Source organism: Geotrypetes seraphini, chromosome 8 (assembly GCF_902459505.1).
Source record: "Geotrypetes seraphini chromosome 8, aGeoSer1.1, whole genome shotgun sequence".
In the NCBI taxonomy this organism is placed as follows: domain Eukaryota; kingdom Metazoa; phylum Chordata; class Amphibia; order Gymnophiona; family Dermophiidae; genus Geotrypetes; species Geotrypetes seraphini.
The window spans coordinates 183,375,234-183,399,942 of NC_047091.1; the positions used below are offsets into that span (position 1 = coordinate 183,375,234).

The 24,709-nt window shown below is 41.3% G+C and overlaps 1 protein-coding gene across 1 annotated transcript in view; it reads right to left on the minus strand.

Moving 5' to 3' along the window:
- The window catches only part of LHX5 (LIM homeobox 5), a 69,533-nt gene that overhangs the window by 10,958 nt on the left and 33,866 nt on the right, over window positions 1-24,709 (minus strand). Inside the window, exons 2-3 of the mRNA XM_033956642.1 lie at window positions 6,284-6,507; window positions 653-930 (exon numbers count right to left, since the gene is read on the minus strand). Of these exons, the coding sequence (XP_033812533.1) occupies window positions 653-930; window positions 6,284-6,404 (399 nt within the window). The 5' untranslated portion in view covers window positions 6,405-6,507. The remainder of the gene's footprint in view (window positions 1-652; window positions 931-6,283; window positions 6,508-24,709) is intronic.

Below are 24,709 nucleotides of genomic sequence, written 5' to 3' on the forward strand. Positions count from 1 at the left end.
TAGAAAGTGAAAGTCCACAAGCTTTGTTTTAGGGTTAGAACCTTACGAATGAACAGATAGTAATTACACATACTAGTCAATCAATTACGCCCATCGCAATTGCTGCCTTCCCTTTAGGTCGGTTTTACGTTGTAAGTTTGTGTGAGCTCAGGAACGGCTGGATAAATTACGGCTATACTCACTCGAGGAACGCAGAGAGAGGGGAGACATGATCGAGACGTTCAAATACCTCACGGGCCGTATCGAGGTAGAAGAAGATATCTTCTTTTTCAAAGGTCCGACGGCGACAAGAGGACATCCATGGAAAATTAGGGGCGGGAAATTGCACGGCGACACCAGGAAATACTTTTTCACCGAAAGAGTGGTTGATCGCTGGAATAGACTTCCACTTCAGGTGATCGAGGCAAGCAGCGTGCCTGATTTTAAGAAGAAATGGGATCGTCAGTGGGATCTCTGCACAGAGCTAAATAGGGGAGGGTCATTAGGGTGGGCAGACTAGATGGGCCGCGGCCCTTATCTGCTGTCTTTTTCTTTGTTTCTATGTTTTGGAAGCGCAGAAATGCCAGCGGGATTTGGCTTTCGGGCTATTCCCCCCACGCAACCTTCCCGGCCCTTAAAGTTTCCCGTCTGAAAGGATCAACCTCTGTGGTACCTGAATAACTCTCATGTTGAGCCCCGTCTCCTGGGCTAGTTGCTCCCGGATGTGCCTGGTAGGTTTAGGGGTAGCCGCAAAGGCGGCTTTCAGGGTCTCCAGTTGCTTGGCTTTGATTGTGGTCCGGGGACCTCTTCTCTTGGTGCCTGAATTCTGCTCTTCGTTTTCATTGTTCGTTGTCTCTTTGTCCGAAGAGGTGGAATTGTCCGTCTCCTTGGTATCGTCTTGTATAGGGTCTTGTAAATCTGGAGATAAACTTCTGTCTGTACAGGAGGATACTGTGGAAAGAGGAAAAAGGCAAATCAGTAATGTTCCGAACTAGAAACAACACAGCACATAAGACACCCAAGAGCTACTTGGGTCTAGTTTATCCAACTCTGCAAAGACCAACTGGAAGGCTCAGAACTCCAAAGGGACGTGTCTTTAGTGTAGAAAGAATATATTTTGTGTTTCAAGATTCCCATTCCTCTGGGTTGACCCTCCCTTGTACAGGGAACCCTTCCCTAGAGAAAGAAGCTCAAAATGCCAACCATCTAAGTTGTCCTCCACACCTAAGGAATGAATTTTGGCGGTTCCACCCCTTGTCTGGGAGAAGTATTCGAGGGTTTTATTGTTTAGAGAGGATCTGGGATTTAAGAGGATTGCGGGAGCATATTTATGTTTAAAAGCCATATAAATAAAGTCACAGAGGCCAGTTCAATAATCACTGCAGTGCTGTTTCTGGTCTCCCTGGACTGGTGGTCATGTAGCTATGTAAATGGGATGCATTCCATCGAAGACTTACATTCAGTCCCAGGGAAAACTTAATGACTTTTGTGACTAAGTGTTTCTAAGTACAGAGGCTATTAGTTGAAGAAAGGATGGAGTTTTATTTAGCGATATAGCCAATAGTGGGACATAAGCTAAGTTCCCCCTCCTTCTGCCTTCCCAAAGCTTGATCCCATTTCGTGAGCTGTAAAATTCGTTTAAAAATTAGGTCTCTCTCTCCCTCAGCTTACCAAGAAACGTGTCTCTTTTGTGCAAATTATTAGGTCACGCTTAATTGCTATTTCAAGAGGAAATCCATTAAGTTACCCTACACTCGTTGGCAAAAAAAAAAAAAGTTGCATGCTTATTTAAAATTTCGGTACTTTTTGAGGGTCTGTGAAAAAACCCCAGAAGAGGTTCTGAGGAATTCCAGAGCTGCTCATAACCCCGCCAGACCAGCCTAACACAAGCCAGCTCGAGTTCTACAGTGAGGGAGATTTTAATGAGCTTTAATTAAGGTGGAAGCCGGAGTATAACCATCTAATAATCAGAAAGAACCTTATAGAAAAGGTCTGATAGACTTTGCAAACGACTTCCTCGCTCTTCTGCAAATGCAACCTCATTATTAAGATAATAACACCAGTAAACACTAGTAAGAGTTAATGATGTTTGAGTTGCAATAATAAAAGACACTTCAAGCATATAATGCGATTTTATAGTAAATAGAATTTATTCGCAGAAGATAAGCTCGGCACAATATGAACGAAAGAAAAAGAAAGAAAGACCAGGGAAGAAAAAAAAAAAACCCCAACACTTTTCAAACGTAATTATGTTTACATTTTTAGGCTTACACGCTCTAGTCAAAACGGTTTTCTTGTTATGAAAAGGTTAAAATCGAGGAAGCAGGCTCTGGACTATGTTTTAGGCAGATCGACTTTCAGTTAGTAATTAGAAAGAAAGGATTTGCGCGAGTTTTTGTTCTGTGCGAAGCAACGCCCCCTTCCAAAACAATCCCTTTCTTTCAATCGGGAAAGGTGCAAAAAAATAATAATTAATAGGATAACGGAAAAAGCAGTAAACAAACCAATGACAAGCACAAGAAACCAAAAACACACACATACATCAACCATGCTCCAGAAATGGCCCGAAAACAAGCACAGAAAACCTTTAAAAAAAAAAAAAATTCTTCCTAAATAATTCAGAGATTCATAAGTGCTCTAGACTAAGTAAACGATATCACTTCTTGTGAGGGTAGAAAAATCGCATACTGTGTTCATTTTTCGGTACAATAAATTCACATTCGAGGAGATCTGCAAACATTTTATTTTTAAGTCATTTATACGTAGTTAATCCATGTTGTAGTGAAGTGGGAGACCTTTGAACTGAGTTTTAAAAGGGTTCCAATTTGCGCGTAATGGCGGGTTCGGTCTTTGCCTGCTGACTTAAATGTCACACACGCCTTCCAGGTAGCAGCCCTCAGGCAGAATATTTATGCACTTAGGATTATGCTGATGTGTAAAACCGTTTTTATACTAATAATAAAAAAAAAGAGGACAATTTCAAAACTCTACCAACCAAAAGATACGAACTGCATTTGAATCGTAGCATTTCTTTGGGAACAACATATTGTTAAAACCCCCTAAAACGAAACAAACACAAAACAGTCTCAGTAGTAAACCCGCACGAATCAGACTTAAAATACTGTCTTAAAGAGGAAAAATTTTACAGTAAAAGTTTACAATAAAAGTTATGTCACTTAAAACTGAGCGTGGCCACAAAGTACAAGATAATTAGAGAAAAGCTCTTGTATAGAAGGGTTTGGCCTATTAATTGCTATAAAGGGGGAACGGGGGGAGGGGGGGGGCTCATACAAAGGATGTCCAAGAAAACGCACTTTATTTCTGTTATATTTATAGTGTTAATCATGAATTATCGTTTTCTAATAGTACAATGGAAGTTAACGTTCTGCGCCTATCAGGTCTCGCTTTTGGTTTCAATATAGCGCGAGTGTGCGCTCTTCTCTTTTAATGGGACTTCCCATTCACTCCTCCCCCTCCCCCGCCTCCCGTTTAGATGTTCACTGTAACCCTAATAGATTTAGCAAAGTTTATTCGAATTAAGCTAACTGCTAACCAAAACAAATAGTCGGAATTCTTATTTTTTTTTTTTTGTTTGAAATAATTTTTATTAATCAGAAAAGCATTGTACAGCCAAGATAAAACATTTCAAGACAAGCAGGACTGGGATTGGGCATGAACATCAAGTCAAAACAGACATTTGGCAAAGCTAAGTTTAATCTTAATGCAGCTTCTTTAAGAAGTAAAAGTTAGTGTAATAAAGACCCCCCCCTCCTTTTTCAGTGAAAATATTGAGTCTATTCCTTATTATTTGCGACTCTTTCAACAAATCAAGGATATTCCTTATCTATTTATCTTTCTGTCTATCCTTGTTCTATTTTATTTTCAACAAAATTGCAAGTTATCCAACTTGTTCAAGGAACAAAGAGTAAAAATCTCGAAAGGAAAACAAAACAACCCCCCCCCTCCAAATATCAACATTAAAAAGAAAACATACAGATGAGAACTTAATCTCTTTCTTAGACCACCACGTCAACAGGGAGAGGGCCTGGAAATAGAGGGAGGGGCTTGTAAATTGTGAGCGGCCATAATCCTGGAAGGACTGTACCGAATCTACTAAATCGACGTTTCGCACTTTGAACGTGTGTCACGCTTGTTTCAAATCGCGTGTATTACAACGCGTTCCACGCTCTCGGACTGTCAGCATTCCCAAATAGTCAGGCCTGATTGATCAGCGGTTTGATGGCTTCCGCTATTCCAGTTCAATGGAGGTTCTTGGATCGCTTCTAAATCTAAATCTAAATCTAAATCTAAATCTAAATCTTGGGTTTATATACCGCATCATCTCCGCAGATGGAGCTCGACACGGTTTACATGGTTAGGGAAGGAACGGAACTCCAGTGGAATTATATAAGTATGAGAGAAGAGAGGTTGGTGTGAGATTCGTCAAATATGGTTGGATGGGATCTTTTTATTACAGGGCCGCAGAAAAAGCTTAAATATGCGTCACCGTTTCCTGAAATTTTGGGGGACGTTTTCACCGTTTCATTGCGCTGCACATCCTGAGCTACCAGGAATACAGAGTAAAAAACATTTGTAGGAAGGAAAGTGCCTCTAATCTGAATATATACCCTGATATAGTATCCGCGCACATAGTTGAACGCCTTGGTATAAACTTTCCACCTGGAAAATATTATTTGGGGTGAACAAGAACAAGTAACGTGAAATCAGTGCTTTGTTGATTGTCTTATAGAATAATTAATTAAAAAAAAAAAACCAACACATATCGCCAGAAAAAAAAAAATCACTGGACACTTAAAATGTCCATTTGAATGTAGTTATGGAATAGAGAAAATATATTTTGGTATATATAGTTGTCTTTTCCGAATTTAATCGGTTATTAGACATTTGGGCAATGAAAACTGAACACAAGTGTGGCCTATGCCCGGGCAAACTCACCCCCATATACGCTTAATCTGGTCCCCTTCTAAACACCTGGATTTTGACAGCTTTATGAACTGGTAGCGTTGGCTTTAGAATGCATGGATTCCCCAAATGGAAGGGAAGGAAGCCGAGTAAAAGGTGGGACGGCCTTAACTGTCTATGAACCAAGTAGGACTGCACCTTCTTCTGTAGGGTTCAACCTGCAAGGGTCATCAGAAGACCTCCCCCCCCCCCCCCCCACATCTGAACATCTGGAATCGGGAACTGGACCCAGCTGTTGGAGGAACAGCCAGACTGGAACACATCAGAGCACAGAAGAACGCAAAAAACCCAAACACAATGGAAAAATCTAGGGTTCTCCCTCCCCCCCAGCCATAAAGGTGTATCATTATTCCTTTTTGAAAAGTGCACTTTAAATAATCCTAATATTATTAGGTGTTTATGCATTGTGAATTTAGCTGTTTGTTTTCCAGCTAAAGGGTTCTTTGTGGGTATAAAAAATGTATTCACACCACAAGCATTACTTTTTGGTACCTTTCGGCTGGAATCAAACATGGACCACTGTGTCACTTAGAAGTCCTCAGTACAGCAAAAACGCACCCATAAAAATTAACCTTACTTTGTTTTCTATCTGTGGTGTTTTAAGGAAGTTTATCCGTTTAAAATCTAGCCAGAAGCCCTAACTATACCTCCCTGCAAAACAGGGATGTCAAAGTCCCTCCTCGAGGGCCGCAATCCAGTCGGGTTTTCAGGATTTCTCCAATGAATATCCGTGAGATCTATTAGCATACAATGAAAGCAGTGCATGCAAATAGACCCCTAGGCCCTAGACCAGACATGGTCCTCACGGAATCCAGTCCTCGCGGAATCCAATCGGGTTTTCAGCAGTGCATGCAAATAGATCTCAGGCATATTCATTGGGGAAATCCTGAAAACCCGACTGGATTGCAGCCCTCGAGGAGGAACTTTGGCACCCCTAGGCCCTAGACCAGACATGGGCAACTCCAGTCCTCGCGGAATCCAATCGGGTTTTCAGGAGTTCCTCAATGAATATACATGAGATCTATTAGCATACAATGAAAGCAGTGCATGCAAATAGATCTCATGCATATTCATTGGGGAAATCCTGAAAACCTGACAGGATTGCGGCCCTCGAGGAGGGACTTTGACACCCCTGCTGTAAAACAACATTATTTCTACGTTTGCGTTTGGGTTTCTGAGTTTACCTCTTTAAGAAACTGAGGGTGAGTAGCAAAAGTCCTGTGGGCTACTGTGATCCAAATCCTTAGGTCCTGAAATTGTTACGGTTGATATAAATTACAATTTTCTAGAATCACTCTGTAATATGTGGTAAGGGTCTTACCTGAGTTTAAGCTTCCTTCTTTCAAACTGGAGGAGTTTACATAATCCTCTTTGCAAACAAATTTATTTTCATCTATGATGTAAAGTTCCTCTCCAGTGGAGAGCTGCTTGTTGCATACCATACAGGTAAAACAGTTCAGATGGAAAACTTTGCTTCTGGCTTTTCTAACGAGGTCGCTGGGACAGATGCCTTGGAAACAGCCGGCACATTTGGTACCAAACCTCCTAAAAAAAAACAAGAGAGAGCAAAGCAGAAATAACAACCCATCGTGTCCTTGTGATTACATGAAAACAAATGCCAACAAATCTCTAATTGCACCTCTCCCACTCCAGATTCATAGAGAAGGAGATGATGTCATTAAAGCTATAGCCAGATAGGGAGGGGTGGGGGGAGAATATCAATTTAAGGCCACCGATTTGGTTTAAGGCAACCGTGTGCAAAATGACCCCTCCTGTTCCTTGTTCCCAGAAAATAGGGTTTTAGGCAGCTGGATGGAAGGTCAAGAATTTGCATATAAATTACCTCTAGGTGGGTTGGCTTTGGTGAAAGTGATGCTTCTTCCAGGCCACTTCCCCAACCAGAACACCTTGAATTGTGGTTGCCCCCCCCCCAAATAAAAAGCGTTCCTCGTCATTATTATCCAGCAATTAGAAACTTTGGGGGAAAACTGTTCAGTTAGCCACATGGATTCGGGTCCATGCAAAAGTACTCTCCGCCACCGGTTTGTTTTCCATTTGGTAACCACAAAGCTGAATGTGTGTAAGAAGGTTGTGGTAAGAGCAGAGAGGGTAGCTGCTTTTAAGAAAGGTTTGGACAAGTTCCTGGAGGAAAAGTCCATAGTCTGTTATTAAGACATGGGAGAAGCCACTGCTTGCCCTGGATTGGTAGCATGGAATATTTTGCTACTCTTTCAGATTCTAGAATCATGTTACTCTCTGGGATTCCCGAATCTTGCTATTCCTTGGGATTCTGTATGGAATGTTGGGGTTTTGACCAGGTACTAGTGACTTGGATTGGCCACCGTGAGAACGGGCTACTGGGCTTGGTCTGACCCAGTAAGGCTAGTCTTATGTTCTTATGGTCTATTGAACTGCCTTTAGGAAATGCATATAAAGACCAGGTTGATTCAAACCCGTTCCAATTTTTTTTTTTTAAAAAAAACAACAGACTTAACACGGCCACCAATGAGCGCGCGCCAGCGTGCACGTGCACGGTATGAGCGACAATTGATAGCGACACAAAACTATGTTGCGTTGTGTTATCGCCCTGAGTCGCAAAGGTGTAAAGCCTGCAAAATGATTATTGCCGACAATTCGCTAGCCAAAAAAGAAGTAATTGCGATCATTTTCTAAATGAAAATCCTCTTTGGATCCTGCTGTTCAAGAACTTTTTGAGCCCGGGATCTCTTTGCCTTAAGTTTCCCTTTAAACGGGGTAAATGTCTCTTTGCAAACGGATTCCAAGTGCCTCGTCTTTTTGCCCATCTTGTTCTCCATCGACGCGTGGCTTGTGCCTAGTTGGGTTTTATTTCTTGTAATAATTCGATTGATTAATAAAAGCAAACGCTGCTTTCTTCCCTCCGCGTTAAGAAATGTGACGGCCAAGGAATCGTTTCCCTATCTTGATTAAAAAAAAAGTCCTTAGCAACTTGTAAAGTAATGACGTTGATTTAGTGAAAGCATTAGAGGTCATAAGTCATTTTTTGTCTTATCCCGAAGCCTAATTGACTCATCTGCGCCTTATCAAAAATCATTAAACGACTTTAAAGAGTCGCTACATTAGGGGAGCTGAATACAGCCGAGGTCATTAAAAGGAGTTTTTTTGCATGTGCAAAGTATCATACCTGACATTAAAACCTATTCAAATTCACCTTCGTTAGGGCCTAAAGGATCAGAAATACTTGCCCAGTCTCTCGGTAATGAAGAACTGCAAATGCAAAGGCTGCGTTAGCCCGATTTTCACACTTTATTAAAGCAACAGCTCGGGGTTAAGCTCCAGGCGGATTTTGTGGCCTTTATCAAAATATTGACAGGGGCGTGTTGAGACTTAGGGGCTGCAGGTACATTTAAGCATTCTAAGAAATGCACGTGCCATTTTGGGTTTGGAAATGTTCCAACTATTCTGGACAAGCAATACCGGATCTTTCTAAGCAAACACGTTTAAATGCTAATTCCAGGGTTTCCCCCCCCCCCCACCTCTGAATGCGGAATCCTGGTAACAGATATCTTTAAACATCTGGAATAGCTGATACATTTTCAGTGTTTTTTTTCAGCAGCCTCGTTAAGGGCATAAGTTTTTTTTAAACCAAGAAATATATAACGGTTCTGTTTTACAAAAAAAAAAAAAAAAAAAAAAGGTTCTTTTCGTTGTTTTCTCGGAATTTTTTAAGTCTAGAATCCCACAGATTTAAGGGGTAAAAATATATAATCCAGCCATGCCCAAATCTGGCCTAGGATGTATTTGGCAAGGCAGTGAAAATAAGAAAGATTTATCTGAATTGGACGATTGCTTCTATTTCGTGCTCCGCGGTGATGGTTCCAGGATGGAAAACCTTACACATAAACAATAGTTAAAATTCTGTTTAGCTGATGCTTCTGAAAATGTGGGTACTCGCAGGGCAGGCTTTTGGGGAACAACAAATTGGTTTGACATCAAAAACAGCCTCAGTAATTTTTTTTTTTTTAAAAATAAAAAGTGTAGTCATTGTAGTTATTTCTCCAGTTTGGCATAACGAAGAAAGTAGGACGGATGACCACTCTAGCTGATTTGCCTCCCACCCTCCCCTTCCCCCCCCATCCCAGGGTTTTCAGTTCTTGGAACATTTACCTGAAGAAGTCGTTTTTGCAATAAAGCTTGCCTTCTCTGGAGAAGCATTTCTCGGTTAGGTTGCATTTACACTCGCAGCACTGCACACATTTGATGTGCCATGCCCTGTCCAGCACATTTAAGAGGAACCGGTCCAGTATGGGCCTCTCACAGCCTGCACAATGCACCATCATGACCACCACCGGCAGAAGGCAAAAAATGGCAACACCTGCCCCCCCCAACTGTCAACTCCTTGCTCTTCTGCTGGGAGCCTTGAAGAACACACCCATTCACCGAAGAAGATGCAGCAGCAAAGCCCCAGATTCCACTCGCCCCGATCCGAATTTCATGCCAAGCTCCTGGGCCACTTTCCTTCGCCCCAAAGTGCAGGTGAGCAGCCAGGTGTGCGGCGTCTCCTTGCGGCCCCTCCCCCCGGGTGTTCAGAGTTGGAAACTCCAGGGTCGTGATGGAGGGGAGGGCAGGGGGGAGGAAGAGAGCCTCGGTGGTAGCCCGGGGAGCAAATCAAACGAGAAGCTCTTGCTTTCTCCGTCTCCCCGGCTGCATTGCACGTTGCCTTCCTTTCGTTCTATTCCCCATCCTCATCTTTGTCCGGCCGCCTAGTAATTCGCGCATCCTTATTCAGATTGGATGACGTCGCCGGCCACGTAGGAGAGGAGGAAGCCAATGGCGAGGCGGTAGCTATGGCGATCACTTAATTTATAGCATATCTACGTTGGCTGCCACATTGTGCCTGGCACAGAGGGGAAAAAAAAACAAGGGGATAGATGTATTGTTGAGTGGTAGGGTTTACCTGGTGCTGCTCACGAGTAAGTATTCACCTTTCATTTCTGTGCAATAAATGGTTATGACTTTTTAACTTACATGCATTTTCTCTCTCTTTTCGTTTTTATGTGGCTAAGTTAAAACTGGCATGGGGAGCTCTTCGCCTATAGGCATGTCTTGTTTCTCTTCGATGTCAACAGACAGTACATTAAGAAGACAATGGCCTGGTTTTTGCATCTCTATAAAGGTTAAATGCTGCCTCTTTGTAACGTGATATAGACGTTGAATAAAAATGGAAGAGAAAACCAACAACAAACAGAATGAGAGGTCAGGCCACCACCAAGTATGTAAGAGGAGGTAGCCCCCCCCCCCCCCAGGGAAGGGATCTCTTGCTTTTTAAACAACGTCTTTGAATGACTAGTTATCTGTTTCGAACTGAATCAATATACATCGGAAAGCGATGGCTTCCCTGTTGAGTTAGGTGGGCTTTCTTAGCCCGGGCTGGTGGCTTCATTCCAAACTATTTATTTTATAATTCCAATAGCCGGCTCGTGTAATGGGAGCATTGAGAAAGGAAGCGAAGGACCAATTTCAGAAAACATTAGCCTTTGTTGTTGTTGTTCTTTCTTGTTCAAGCGTATATTGCATCCTTAAGTTGGAAATAATGGCCTTATGGCCGTCTTCTACTGGTTTGGTGGGACTTTGGGTTTTGGTTTTCATGCCTTTGCTGTTTACATGAAAACAGGCCCCCCATTAAGAGCTGTTTCTTAGGCTATCTTGGGTCTCTTCCTACTCTGGATCTGTGCAAGGGCTTCTGTTGCCTTTGGTGTGGGGCGAGTAACTTGTTTTTTTAAATTCTTTATTAAATTAAGCCGAAGCTGTACCTGTACTTTTCAAGTTCCAAACACATTTCGAGGGTAAGAAAAAAACCCAAAACTGTATTTCATTCAGTCATTTGTAAAAAGTAAATGTACTAGGGTTTTTTTTTTTTTTTTTACAAAACTCATGAAAATGTGATGTGTAAAAAAAAAAATAAAATAAAAAATACCGTAAACACTCAGGGGTGAGATCATCCTTATCTTCCCTCCATTGTAAGGACAATTTAGATGGCTTTCAGACTGCAAACTTTTGACCAGGCTCCCTCATTATTTCCCCAACCCTATAGAATTGAAGCTGACACAGATTGGCCAAGCAATTGAAAATGGGAAAAAGTGTGCACGCCTTTGGCTAATTATTTCATAGAGTCTGGCAATGAATAGAAATATGAACCACGTTTTCCTTTCATGTTTTCTCTTCTTTGCTGGGAAACCTGGCAGACAAAAAAAAAATAATAATAATAATACACGGGAAAGAGGAGAACAGGGCAGGACAACACGATGAGCGCGATCCGTGGAAAATTTGGAAGAGAGGGAAAATCCGAAACAGTATCAACATGTTGCCCCTGAGTTTAAATGTTCTCAGCATTGTTTTGCAGAAATGCAAGCCCTACACCTGAGATGCTCCTGATCTGCCAAACGCAGAGCCATTCGGCATTTTCTCTCCAGTGCAACAGGGGTTGTTGCATTTTGTCGAAAGAGAGAGAGAGCGCGCCTTGCAATCACTTGCAAAGGCGAAGCGCATTTCATGCAGTTTTGAAAAGAATCTGCAACAGGGCATTCATTTGAGAACATTAACCTAAGGGATGCACCTCTCATTCGGTTATTAAAAATTTAAAAAGGTCACTTGATTGTCACTAATATATGTAAAGGGAACAAAAGATTAGCTAAATATTTTTTGGTTGTGGTATGTGAACTGGCAGAACTGTTATGTATTGCATATCAACCAGTGTGGGTGTGTGTGTGTGTGTGTGTGTGTGTGTGTGTGTAGGTTTGCTGGCCTATCTATTGATGTGTTTGTCTGCCTCTCTCTCTCTTTGTGTGGCCCAATGATACAGTATGTCTATTTACACCTCAAAAGCTTTAGCATAATGTGATATGATTAGGTATTTCTTTTTTTTCTCTCTCTCTCTCTCTCTCTAAACTTCCACTTTTTTCTTTAAATAGTCTGTCTCATTAGTAGAAGGTAAATTGTTATATGGAGTCCTGGTGGCATGGTTGAAATCGTAGGAGCCAGCGCTATGGCTGCTGGTGAGCCATGGGTGCAATATTGAGCAAGCTTCATCATTGCGTCTAGGGCGGGGTAATATATCGTGAAATGTTGGCGCCTATGGTTTTGGGCATTTTTATTTGGCCTAGTTCAGGCAAAATGAAAGAAAAGAGACCGAATCGAGGTCTTCATCTTCAGCAAAACGCCTAAAATTTCACACGAGGTACGACACTAGTAGGATGCCATAACTCGGTGGTTCCCAACCCTCTCCTGGAGGACCACCAGCCAGTCGGGTTTTCAGGATGGCCCTAACGAATATGCATGGAGCAGATTTGCATGCACGTCACCTCCATTATATGCAAATCTCTCTCATGCATATTCATTGAGGTTATCCCAAAAACCCGAGTGACTGGTGGTCTTCCAGGACAGGGTTGGGAACCACTGCCAGAATTGATTGGGGGGGGGATGAAAAAAAAGTGCTCTATTCCTATTAGCCATCGCTCATCTAGTATGCAAATTCAATTTTCAGTAGCCATGACGCGGGATATCCCTAGCAGGAAATGAATGGGTGCCATGAACACACTGATTGGGACCATGCCCTCAAAGAAGTAGACCTTTATTTTTGCATTTCGCCTAGGATAAACCTACCTAGCTTTAAATAAGGTGATATTGTAGCCGATAGCATTCTCAGTCTGAAAATTTGTCTAAAGACTAGAAAATTAATTAAAATGCTAGATATATACACAGAAAAACGATTCAACGCGTAAAAAGATGGAGTTGCCCAGCGAGAAGGGCAAGTGATGTCTTAAATGCAGTTCATTGAGAGAGATCATGTGGAAAGATCTAGAAAGATTCTTCACAGCCTCAGTGTTGTTGGTCTGTGGCCTTTTTTAATAGGGTTTGGAAAATTTGTCCGTTCTTAAGGGGGAATGTGTGGCTGAAGTGAGAGGAAAAGGAGCCCTGGTATATTGGGCTCAAGGGATCATCAGCCTCTTAATTTTTTAACGGTTTTTAGCCTAGAAAAAAAAAAAGTATTTAACAATTTTAAACCACTAGGTACTAAATTGTATTATTCAAGAAGTGAACAGAATAAAACACGGAGAACAAAGCTTTTAATTGAGCTGCTAACCATCCTCACCACACGATGACACTGAATTAAAACGAATATATTGTTTTAAAAGCAAACGAAAACAACGAAACAAACTGTAGTCCGGTATATCTATCTATCTCGTTTTCGTTCGCCCCATTCATAATCAGTAGACCCACGGTGCAGTTTGCGTGCGCGTGCAACACGCGCCGCTTTTTCGTTGTCCTTATCAGGTGTCGCTTCCGCCTCTTCACTTCTCACGTGCCAATTCCCGATCTCAGGTCCCAGGTCTGTTCCCTTTCTGGAAACCTAGGTAGGCTGGGGGGGTTCAGATGCAGTCCCTCTTGACTTGGGGGTGCTCCCGCTTCCCCCAACGCTTTCTCTTTCCCCAATGTTTATCCTGCGAGTGGAAACAGACATTACTTCAGATAATCATAAACTCTCTCTATACACCAGCATCCCTTCCGTTACATTCGGGTGGAATTTAGTTAATAAAATCTCTTTTTTTTGCAAGAGCCAGCGTACCACAAGGACATCAGAAAAATCAACAAAACCGAAAGAGAGAGAGAAAAAAAAAGACAAACAAAAGAATAATCTGTTTCCAATCAGTTAAGCCCTTTAGAATTTGCAATATGCGGCTTGCCTAGTCTCCCCCCCCCCCTTGTGTTTTGTAATTAATTAACTGTTAGCATGTGGTTGGATCAGATTCCAAACATTGTTTTCCAATAGGAATGGCTTACCGAAATAGTTCTAGTACAAACAGACCCGCCCGCGCGTGTGCGCGTCTCTGTGTACACCCTCACATTATATACAAATTTTAAATTGTAAAACTATTATTACAACATTAGAATAAATGAATAAAAATATGGGGGAGGGGGGTAGAGGATAAGGGGGGTTGGAAATTGAGGGAATATATTGAGAGATGTATTAGGTAATCTGAAAAATTTATTTTGAAGGAATTTAAATTTAAATGTAATGACTATTTTACTGTATTATATTATTATGCATTTATTGCATTTTTTCCATAAAATGTTATAAATTAAATTGTAAAACTAAGCAATCCTACTTTTACTTCCTGTTTAAAATATTGTGGCTTAAAACTATAAAACACTGGATCGAATTTAAGGTTAATTTATTCAGGGCTGAAAACCTGTCTGTTTGGGTTCAGAGGGCAAAATACAGTAATGGCTCTGGGGAACACTCATTTTTAAAAAGACGTTTATGTGTTGGGAATCTCTTTTTTTTATTTTTCGTTTTCAGTCAGCAGAAACGCGCCACATTTTTGCATGATTTTTAGACCATTAAAATATCCTATTCGCTCCCCCCTCCCCCCCTTAGAAAAAAGGGACGGTGCAGCTTTTTTTTTTTTTTTTTTTTAACATTAAACAAACCCAGCAAGCTTCTAGCTGGGCTCCTGACTCTTTCTGAGTGGCTGCATTACAAATTGTAAATTTAAATTGCTCACAGGATTCATTACCTCCCTCTTTGATTTCAGCCAGCCGTGAAAAATTGTGCTGGTGTACCACTGAGAAAGTGTTTTGCAGCACAGAGCCGGCGCCTAATCACCGGCTTTTTCTCTCCAACAAAAGTGTAATTATTTTGTTTTGGGTGTAAATATAACCCACGGTACAAAAAAAGATAAACCTCCAGCAGAGAAGGAATATATTACAGGAGAGATCTTTAGAGACGGTCGGAAAATGTAACCAAGGTCAAAGGAAATACCGTCTCAGAACAGAAAACTTTAGGTTTTAAAGGGTCATTTCGAGTGTGCAAATGCGCGCGCGGATGCGCGTGCATGTATATATTTACACACTCGTCTGAAACGATGCTTCACCCGTTCACTTGCAAATAACAAGAAACTTTTGGCATTAATAATATTTTAATAATATCTGAATAGCTTGGGACAGAGAGGGAAGTTTTATTTTTTCCCCATTGTGCCTTAAGACTATGCAATTTACACAACTTGTAATCCGCTTAGGTTATAAACGGAATAGAAATGTAATAAATAAATTTGAAAAATAGGCCAAAAGTTTTGCCTAGCATTTAAACCCTCTTTTATTCATTATAATAAAAACTCGCTTCCATTCCTTCACAAATTTGCTCTCCCCCCCCTCAATTGAGAGCCAGAGCGGTTTAACGAAAGCCCCCTCCCCCTTCTCCCAGTGTATTAATTATCTTATTGACCACACGGTGAAACCCGTCCAGCGCCACCCTTAAAGCAAACCACTGGGTTAGAGGCGCCGAGGAGAGATATTTTGGGGCGCAAGGAGGTGGTGTCTTTGCTTTCCCTTTTTTAAATATCACCTTCTGCCGGGCTTCCAGTTGAAAAGAAAAGGGTCTGATAGAATAACTGGAAATAGAAATAACTGAGTACACGTAGCAACCAGGAAGTGCAGCTCATCTGGTAAAAAACCCCACCCGTGGGCCACCACTTCTCTGCCTGGGGCAGGGAGCAAAACGTTTTCATCGAGGCTCGAGATCTCTAAATCAACGAAGTCGACAATATTTTGCCCATCCCCTTAATTTCTTACCACTGGAGCGAAAAACCTCATTCCTCCTGTGAAATTGCTAGCTAAGGTTTATCCTCAAAGCACTGAGGTACAGGTTTACAATCATTTATGAAATATTTTGCGGATTAATGAACATATTTTCCTACGAAGTGTCCGGCGTGAATTTTCTTTCTGCCAGCTGTGTGTACAGTGTAATGCATGCATGTTGGGGTTTTTTTGTGTGTGATAACCTTTCACCTTTTTAGAAATTCCTGTCCAATGGATATAGGGGGACGTTTTTATCCATCTATGAGCTGTCACGTTACCTTGTCCTCGCGGTCAGCCCTTCTCTCTTGCAGATGCCACTGGGCTGTAGCTGCAAGGATGGATATTTGATAGCAGAAAATGTATTCTAATACTCATGCTCAAGATTTTTGTGACTGGAATAGAAAGCATGATTTTGCCAGGAAAAAAGAGACAAGAAAAGGGGCTGGTACTCAAAATATATATACCTGAGTTTTTTTGTGTGGCTGGGTGTATGAGCGATAAAGCTTCCCCCCCCCTCCCTAAAGCATTGCAATGCTCTCTTGATTATTTCTTTCCCAGACGCTCCGGGCTTAACAAAGGCTTCCCCCCTTTCTCGACTGTCCTCATATCCGAGATCGCTTCGGTTTAGTTCTCCAATTAATGCAATTATCATTGTAACTAAGGAAACCTGGGCACATCCTTTCTGCTGGATGGGATAATTTAATACTTCCGAAGCTTCCAGTTTCATATCGTATTATAGAGATTTATTTTCACCGTCGTGAAAACAAGCACGAAGTAGGTGATCCGTTTTATTGGCACAACTCAAGTTGCACGAAGTAAAGGGAGAAAGAAAGAGCTCCAAAAGTTGAAAACAGAATCCCTAGACTTTTGTTTCCAGCTTGACTTTATTTGAGGCGGGCATGGCTTAAATTGCATTTTATTTTCATCGCTAGCGGTTGGATTATTATATTAAAGTAAACTCAGCCCAATAAGTCTTGAGAAGTTAAATGATTGTTTCATGAGTAACACCTATGGCACTGCCTAATTGAACTGCGTCTTAAGGAATGACACCCGAAACTCAGGATAACAACATATAATCGTTTCTGTAGAGGAGGCAGAGATGGGAGAGAGGCTGGTGTTGGCCTAAATGCTATTGAATTCTTCTCCTTCCGATCTCAATTGCTTAACTTAATTGTCCTCAATTGCTACCAACACTTTGTGGCAAATCTTATTTTTTTTGTTCATCTTCCTTTCATTTCTCCTTTCTTATTCATTTTTCTCCCCTCTGCCATCCATTTTTTCTTCTTCTTGCCTTCTTTCTTGCCTTCTCTCGCTGTCTTTCTTGGACTCCTTAGCTTCTTTCTTCTGCTAATGACTGTCTGTTGATATAGCAATGAAATGCCCTCATTTGCCTTTGTTTAGAAGGTGTTGAAAAGAAAATCTGCATCAGAAGGCAGCGGCTTACAACGAATCAAAGCTTAACACAACGTGAAGAAGACAAAATGCATGGGGCTAAGAATTCAACCTCCCCCCTCCCAGGCAAAGGCCACTAGAGTTGGGGGGGTGGGGGGGGGGAAGCGGAGTAGGAAGAAGAGACAGAAGCTTTGCATCCAGAAAACTGTTCCACCTCAATAGTGCCATTCCTTAGAAATACATTTTGACTCTATAAGGAGACAACTTTGCGTCCTTTCCGCTGGAAACGAGAAGACATGATCGCTTTGGAACATTCTTCCCCTAAACCAGGGGTGTCTGTCCCTCCTGGAGGGCCGCAATCCAGTCGGGTTTTCAGGATTTCCCCAATGAATATGCATGAGACCTATTTGTTTGCACTGCTTTCATTGTATGCTAATAGATCCCATGCATATTCATTGGGGAAAACCCGACTGGATTGCGGCCCTCGAGGAGGGACTTTGACACCCCTACCCTAAACGTTTCCTTACTTTTCAACAAGCCTATCCCTTCATATAGAACAATGGTTCCCAAACCTGTCCTGGGGACCCCCAGCCAGTCAGGTTTTCAAGATATCCCTATGCATGAGAGAGATTTGCATATAATGGAAGCGACAGGTATGCAAATCTCTCTCATGCATATTCATTAGGGATATCTCGAAAACCTGACTGGCTGGGGGTCCCCCAGGACAGGTTTGGGAACCACTGATATAGAACTTGGTGTAGTCCAACTTTTCCAATGGGGCAAAAATTAAGGGATGGAGCTATTTTCGTGTTTACAAATCACACCTTTTTAACCAGGAGCAGCATTCTGATTAATTTATAGCCAGATGTATTAAGGTTAAATTTTTTTAATGCAGGATCCTGCTCATGCAGGGTTTTCTCCTATTTCTATGAGAATAAAGGACCATGAAACATTCCCTTTGTGTTTACGGTACAAATAGAAAATCTCAGGCAGCCATTCAGACTCAAAATGATGCCAAATCTGTACTACGTTAATATTTGACTATAGTTCTTGAGCGAGGTTTGCGAATTCTGTTAATTCATCTACACATTTTAAGTCTTCTGTCTCCTCTTATAATGCATTCAAATTAAGTGAATACGTACATTTTTGGCCTTTGTCTGCTGTGTTGAAGGGGATACATGAGGTGTAAGAAAGCAGGATCCCATCAAGTCCTTTCTTGTTATTTAAAAATCTTAGCAATAAATTCTGGACATGTAAAAACATGTCTAGATGTAGAACTTGTAGAAAATCACAGGTTTGGGCGAGTGTTTTTTTCTGCTTTTCCCCTTTGCTATAAGAATCGCAAGGCAATAGCCTTAAAATTAGCACTAAATCTTTTTACTGCAAAATGCATATTTGTTTCTGAAGTTACAATTTTAAAACAGTTGAAGACGTATAACAAGCCATTTTTAAAATGATCATTCATTTTTAAAGGAATTCATGTCTTAATTAATTTTAATGGCGTTGCATGTTCTCTATTTATATCTATGTATAAAGTGAAGGTGGGATGGGAAATCTAAAAAAATTCGAAGAGCGGTAAAAAAAATTTTTTTAACCCAGTAGAAACTGAAATATATATATTTAAAAATAAACCGGAAAAAATGCTGCTAAAAAAATATGCCTTTTTTCCAGGATACCATTCTTCATTTTCTGTAATAATCTTCGTCGTGTAACATATACACGCTCATTTTTGAGACAATTAAAATGAGAAAAAGAGGAAATGGAGCAGAACTGTTAAACCCAAGATCATCTCCACAAAATCTTCTGCAACTAAAGCCTGCAAATCCGATACAGATCGCCTAATTTCCTTTTTCTACTTCATGAAAACGTTCGTTGATAGGCCGATCAAAATCGGTTGATCTTGTCTGCTAAGGGAAACATCAAACTTTTTTTTTTTTTTTTTGAGACGTAAAGTAAAACGGTATAGAAGAGGGTGGAGAGTCACCGAACAGTCCAATCCCGTGCATACGTCTTCGATTTTGCCATAGAAGAAAAAAAAGTCAGCTGGGCGATGGGGCTTACCGTTTCAGCACTAAGGAACTGTCCAGGGTGCTGAATTCTGCTCTAACTTTCCATCGATTGGATTGACGTTTTATTCTATACAAGGGGGGCCGCTGAAAAGTTCTCAGCCCAACCAAGAAGAGATTGACGTGGAGCCATGAAACTTCCACACTTTTCGTTTCAATGATATGAAATAAAACGAAAAGTAAACTTGTAAGTTTTATGGCTCCACATCATTCTCTCGTCTTCTATATGCCTATATAAGTTTGCTGTTATATGTATTCTTCTATCATCTTATCCCTTAAAGCATTAGTTTTGATATTTTTTCAATTTAATTTGCTTTTTTTTTTTTTTGCTATTTCCCTTCTTAGTCCATTCCCTTCTCTCCTGCCCTATGAATGTATATATTCTTTGCAATTATTACAGCAGAATTCTGACGTAGTATATGAGCGTTATATCGTTTATGCTACCAAAAAGTCTATCATCATCATCACCAAAATAATAATATACAAAAATATAAACAACAACCCCAAATAAACCACTGCTTTCTACCTTACCTGGTCAATAACTTTAAACACTTTAAAAATAGGTACGATATATTTATTTATTTAAAGATAAAATATATTTATAGCTCCCACCAGTTCAACAACGGTGGAAAAATAAATGAAACAAGCCGAAAGCAATGTAACTAAAAGCCATAAACGCAATTTATCAATTTCCAAGTGGTATTTTTACAGAACGACCTACGGAAGGAGAAATGTTAATTTCTGTAATATGAGAAACCTGGCAATTTAACTCTTTATCAACCTGAAGATCCCGGTGAAGGGCTTTACCCTCTGTTTTAGGAAGATTCTCGTGAACCTTGCCTATTTTATCATACTTGATGTGGAAGCTAGACAAATTCAATCTTTCAACCTTTCTAGTTCATAACATTTCACAGATATTAAGCATTGCTGGGGGATGGGGGGGGGGCTAAATGTTCCTCTGTCCCATTTCTTGGTATTAACTTGAGCAAAAGAGGAAACCACAGATTTCAATATCTTGCAACTGTGGAACAGTCAATTGATACAACTATTAGGAGAGCAAAAAAAAAAAACCCCCAAAAAACAGGCTTAAAGGGTTCTTTTGAAGATAAATGTAATTATGTCAAAATTAATCATTCTGCTTGCTTCTTCTGCTCCTTGCTCCTTGTTCCTTTGGACAACAGAAACTCAATATTTGTTCTTACCTAGTTGATGCCATCAGACAATAGGAGAGCCATTTCTTAATGAGCTCATCTAATTGCATGATGACATCAGCATTTGAAAGAGCAAGGCAGCCTGAGCTTTGCGTGGTATTACCGTCCAAGAACTGAGCTGTCTCGCACACAGCTAGTGACTTTTATCACCAGAAGATCTTTTTTTAAAAAAAAAACTATTGCTAATCCTTGTAATTTTTTGTTTTACCGATAGTATTGGATTTTTTTATGCAGTTGAATTGCTCCTTAATGACTCATGCAGTCTTTTACATGACAATTAAAGGCAAAAGAGAGAGCGAGAGAAAGGCAGCCTCTGTCATTTCCTTGTGGGACAAAAAAAAAAAAAAAAGGAAAACACAAGGGCACAAATCAGCACAAGCAAATATCAAAGGCAGCTTTGAACACAGATTTATTCTAATGACATTTTAGCAAATCAGCATACTTCAAAGTTTCCAGAATTTATACTGTAGATTAAAGAACTCTGATAATTTTTTATGCATAAAGCCCCGCCCACTTTTGCATACATTTTCTTCTCCATACAGAGGCACACATTCACCCATACACCATGTTCCCACACTTCAATCATCTCTTCTTTAATATGGTTTATTTTTTTAAATCAAAGAAAACATCCAAAATCTGTATGCCATTATCGGCTCTTTCTGACAAGAATAAAATACCAGCTACATTTTCTGATAAGATTATCCAAATTGAAGAAACATTAAATACTGCTTGGCACCGGTGTAACCACCCTGAGGCACAGGGCAGAGAAACTAAAAGGTGGGCCTAGCCTTTGCCAGGTACATGGAAGCTCTGATTGGGTAAAACAAAGAAAAATCCAACAAGACTGCCGTGAAAGGCGAGCACCAAAAAGAAAAAAAAGAGACTGCCGAGAGGAATGTACAAGGTGCAGGAACTTTTATTAAAAATCAATAAAATATTGCAATCCAGAAAATGGCCCTCATTAACATGGAGAATAGAAACATAGAAACATAGAAAGATGACGGCAGATAAGGGCTATAGCCCATCAAGTCTGCCCACACCATTTATCCACCCTCTTAAGTCTACTGACCCCCTAAAGTACAATTGTAATTATACTGTCACTCTACTGACCCGCTCATTCAAGTCCTAGTGACCCTATCCCTTGGCATGACCTCGTAGGGATCCCACATAGGTATCCCATTTGTTCTTGAAGTCTGGGATGCTGCGTGCCTCGACCACCTGTACTGGAAGCTTGTTCCAATGCTCAATCACTCTCTCCGTGAAGTACTTCCTGGCGTCTCCACGAAACTTCCCTCCCTTGAGTTTGAGCGGATGTCCTCTTGTGGTCGAGGGTCCCTTGAGAAGAAAGATATCATCTTCCACCTCGACCCGTCCTGTGATGTACTTAAATGTCTCAATCATGTCTCCCCTCTCCCTACGCTCTTCGAGAGTGTAGAGCTGCAATTTTCTCAGTCTTTCTTTGTACGGGAGACCCTTTAGCCCCGAGACCAACCTGGTGGCCATCCGCTGAACCGATTCAATTCTGAGCACATCCTTACGGTAATGTGGCCTCCAGAATTGCACACAGTATTCCAGATGAGGTCTCACCATGGCTCTGTACAATGGCATCATGACTTCAGGTTTCCTGTTGACGAAGCTTCTCTTGATACAACCTATCATCTGCCGTGCTTTAGATGAAGCCTTCTCCACTTGAGTGGCTGCTTTCATGTCAGCACTGATGATTACTCCTAAGTCTCGTTCTTCCGTAGTCCTGGTTAAAGTTTCTCCATTCAGGGTGTAGGTTCTGCAAGGATTTCCGTTACCGAGATGCATGACCTTACATTTCTTGGCGTTGAAGCCCAGCTGCCAGATCAAGGACCATCTTTCTAAAGTACACAGGTCTTGCTCCATAGCATCCTGTAGATTATAGCCGTTTACTATATTGCATAGTTTGGCGTCATCAGCGAATAAGGTTACCTTGCCTTGAAGCCCTTGAGTAAGATCCCCAATGAATATGTTGAAGAGGAGTGGGCCCAGGACTGAACCCTGTGGCACTTCGCTAGTCACCTCCGACATTTTAGAGAAGGTACCGTTAACCACCACCCTCTGAAGTCTACCACTAAGCAAATCTTTAACCCATGCAGTTAGAGTCTCTCCTAATCCCATCGATTTCATCTTGTTCAGCAGCCTGCGGTGTGGGATGCTGTCAAACGCTTTGCTGAAGTCCAGGTACACGACGTCCAAGGACTCTCTTGAGTCCAGTCTTCTTGTTACCCAGTCAAAGAAGCTGATTAGATTGGACTGGCATGACCTACCTTTGGTGAATCCATGTTGGCTGGGATCCCGGAGATTTCCCTCGTTCAGGATCGTATCTAATTTATATTTAATTAGTGTTTCCATGAGTTTGCACACTATTGAGGTGAGGCTTACCGGTCTATAGTTCGCAGCCTCAGCCTTGCAACCCTTTTTATGTAGAGGAACGACGTTGGCTGTTTTCCAGTCCAACGGAACTATCCCCGTACTTAGTGAGAGATTGAAGAGCACGGCCAACGGTTCCGCCAGAACATCTCTCAATTCTCTGAGCACTCTTGGGTGTAAATTGTCCGGTCCCATGGCCTTGTTTACCTTTAGCCTTGCCAGTTCGTTGTAGACGTCCCCAGGTGTGAACTCAAAATTCTGAAACGGGTCATCCACGTCTTGTTTTATCATCAACTGTGGTCCGTGTCCCGGTGCTTCGCAGGTGAAGACTGAGCAGAAATATTCATTTAGTAGTTCTGCTTTTTCTGAATCCGCCACCGCGTAGTTTCCGTCCGGTTGTCTAAGGCGTACTATACCGTCTGTGTTCCTTTTCCTATCACTGATATACCTAAAGAAGGATTTGTCCCCTTTTTTAATGTTTTTTGCCAGAGTTTCTTCCACTCGAAGTTTGGCCTCCCTAACTGCTGTTTTGACCACTGCAGATCTGGTCTTATATTCTACTTTAGTTTCTCTTCTCTGCGTACGTTTGTAGGAAAGAAATGCTTTTTTCTTCTCCTTTCGGAGAAACACTCCTTCTTCAGGGGTCCAAATTGTCCTATGTTTCATAAGAACATAAGAACATAAGAAGTTGCCTCCACTGAGGCAGACCAGAGGTCCATCTTGCCCAGCGGTCTGCACCCGCGGCGGCCCATCAGGTGTAATTGCCTGAACAGTGTCCCTGACTGATTATGTAACTGCCTCTAATCCTATCCCTATAACCTACCTCTACTCCTATCTGTACCCCTCTATCCCTTTGTCTTCCAAGTACCTATCCAAACCTTCTTTGAAGCCCTGTAGCATACTCCTGCTTATCACATCCTCCGGTAGCGCATTCCATGTATCCACCACCCTCTGGGTGAAAAAGAACTTCCTGGCGTTTGTTCTAAACCTTTCCCCTTTCAATTTCTCTGAGTGCCCCCTTGTACTTGTGGTTCCCCATAATTTAAAAAATCTGTCCCTGTCTACTCTTTCTATGCCCTTCATGATCTTGAAGGTTTCTATCATGTCCCCTCTGAGTCTCCGCTTCTCCAGGGAGAAAAGCCCCAGCTTTTTCAGTCTGTCAGTGTATGAGAGGTCATCCATACCCTTTATTAGCTTAGTTGCTCTTCTCTGGACTCTCTCAAGTACCGCCATGTCCTTCTTGAGGTACGGCGACCAGTACTGGACACAGTACTCCAGGTGCGGGCGCACCATTGCACAGTACAGTGGCATGATGACTTCCTTCGTCCTGGACGTGATACCCTTCTTAATGATGCCCAACATTTTGTTTGCCTTCCTTAAGGCTGTGGCGCACTGCGCCGACGCCTTCAATGATATGTCTACCATCACTCCCAGGTCTCTTTCAAGGTTACTCACCCCTAGCGGTGTTCCCCCCATTTTGTAAGTGAACATCGGGTTCTTTTTCCCTACATGCATGACTTTGCATTTCCCTATGTTGAAGCTCATTTGCCACTTTTTGGCCCACTCTTCCAGCGTTGTCAGATCTTTTTGGAGATCTTTGCAGTCCTCTGTGTTTCGCTAATAGAGAATCATATGGAATACAACAGTGTTGTATAAAGTCCTCAGAGTTCGTCAATTGTGGTAAAAGCTACAGACGTGAAGTGAAAGAAAGAACACCGCGGTGTCCCACATGGTTCTCTATTAGTGAAGCATTATTAAGTATATTAATGACTAAATCTCTCTGCTTTATCAATTTAATTCTCTCAATTTATTGTTTACCCCTCCTAATGTATTTCCCTTGAATTTTTAAACATAATAACTGTATGTAACCTTCGAATTAAATAACTTTCCTTATGTTTTAGTATTGTCAGTTAAATCCCATTTAAGGTTTAATTTTCCTTTATTGTGTTTGTTTTTATTGTAAATGATATATTAATTAATTTTTTGAACAATTTGTACATCGCCTAGAAATGTGAATAGGCGATAAATCAAGACATTTAATAAACTTGGAAACTTGGATAGGAC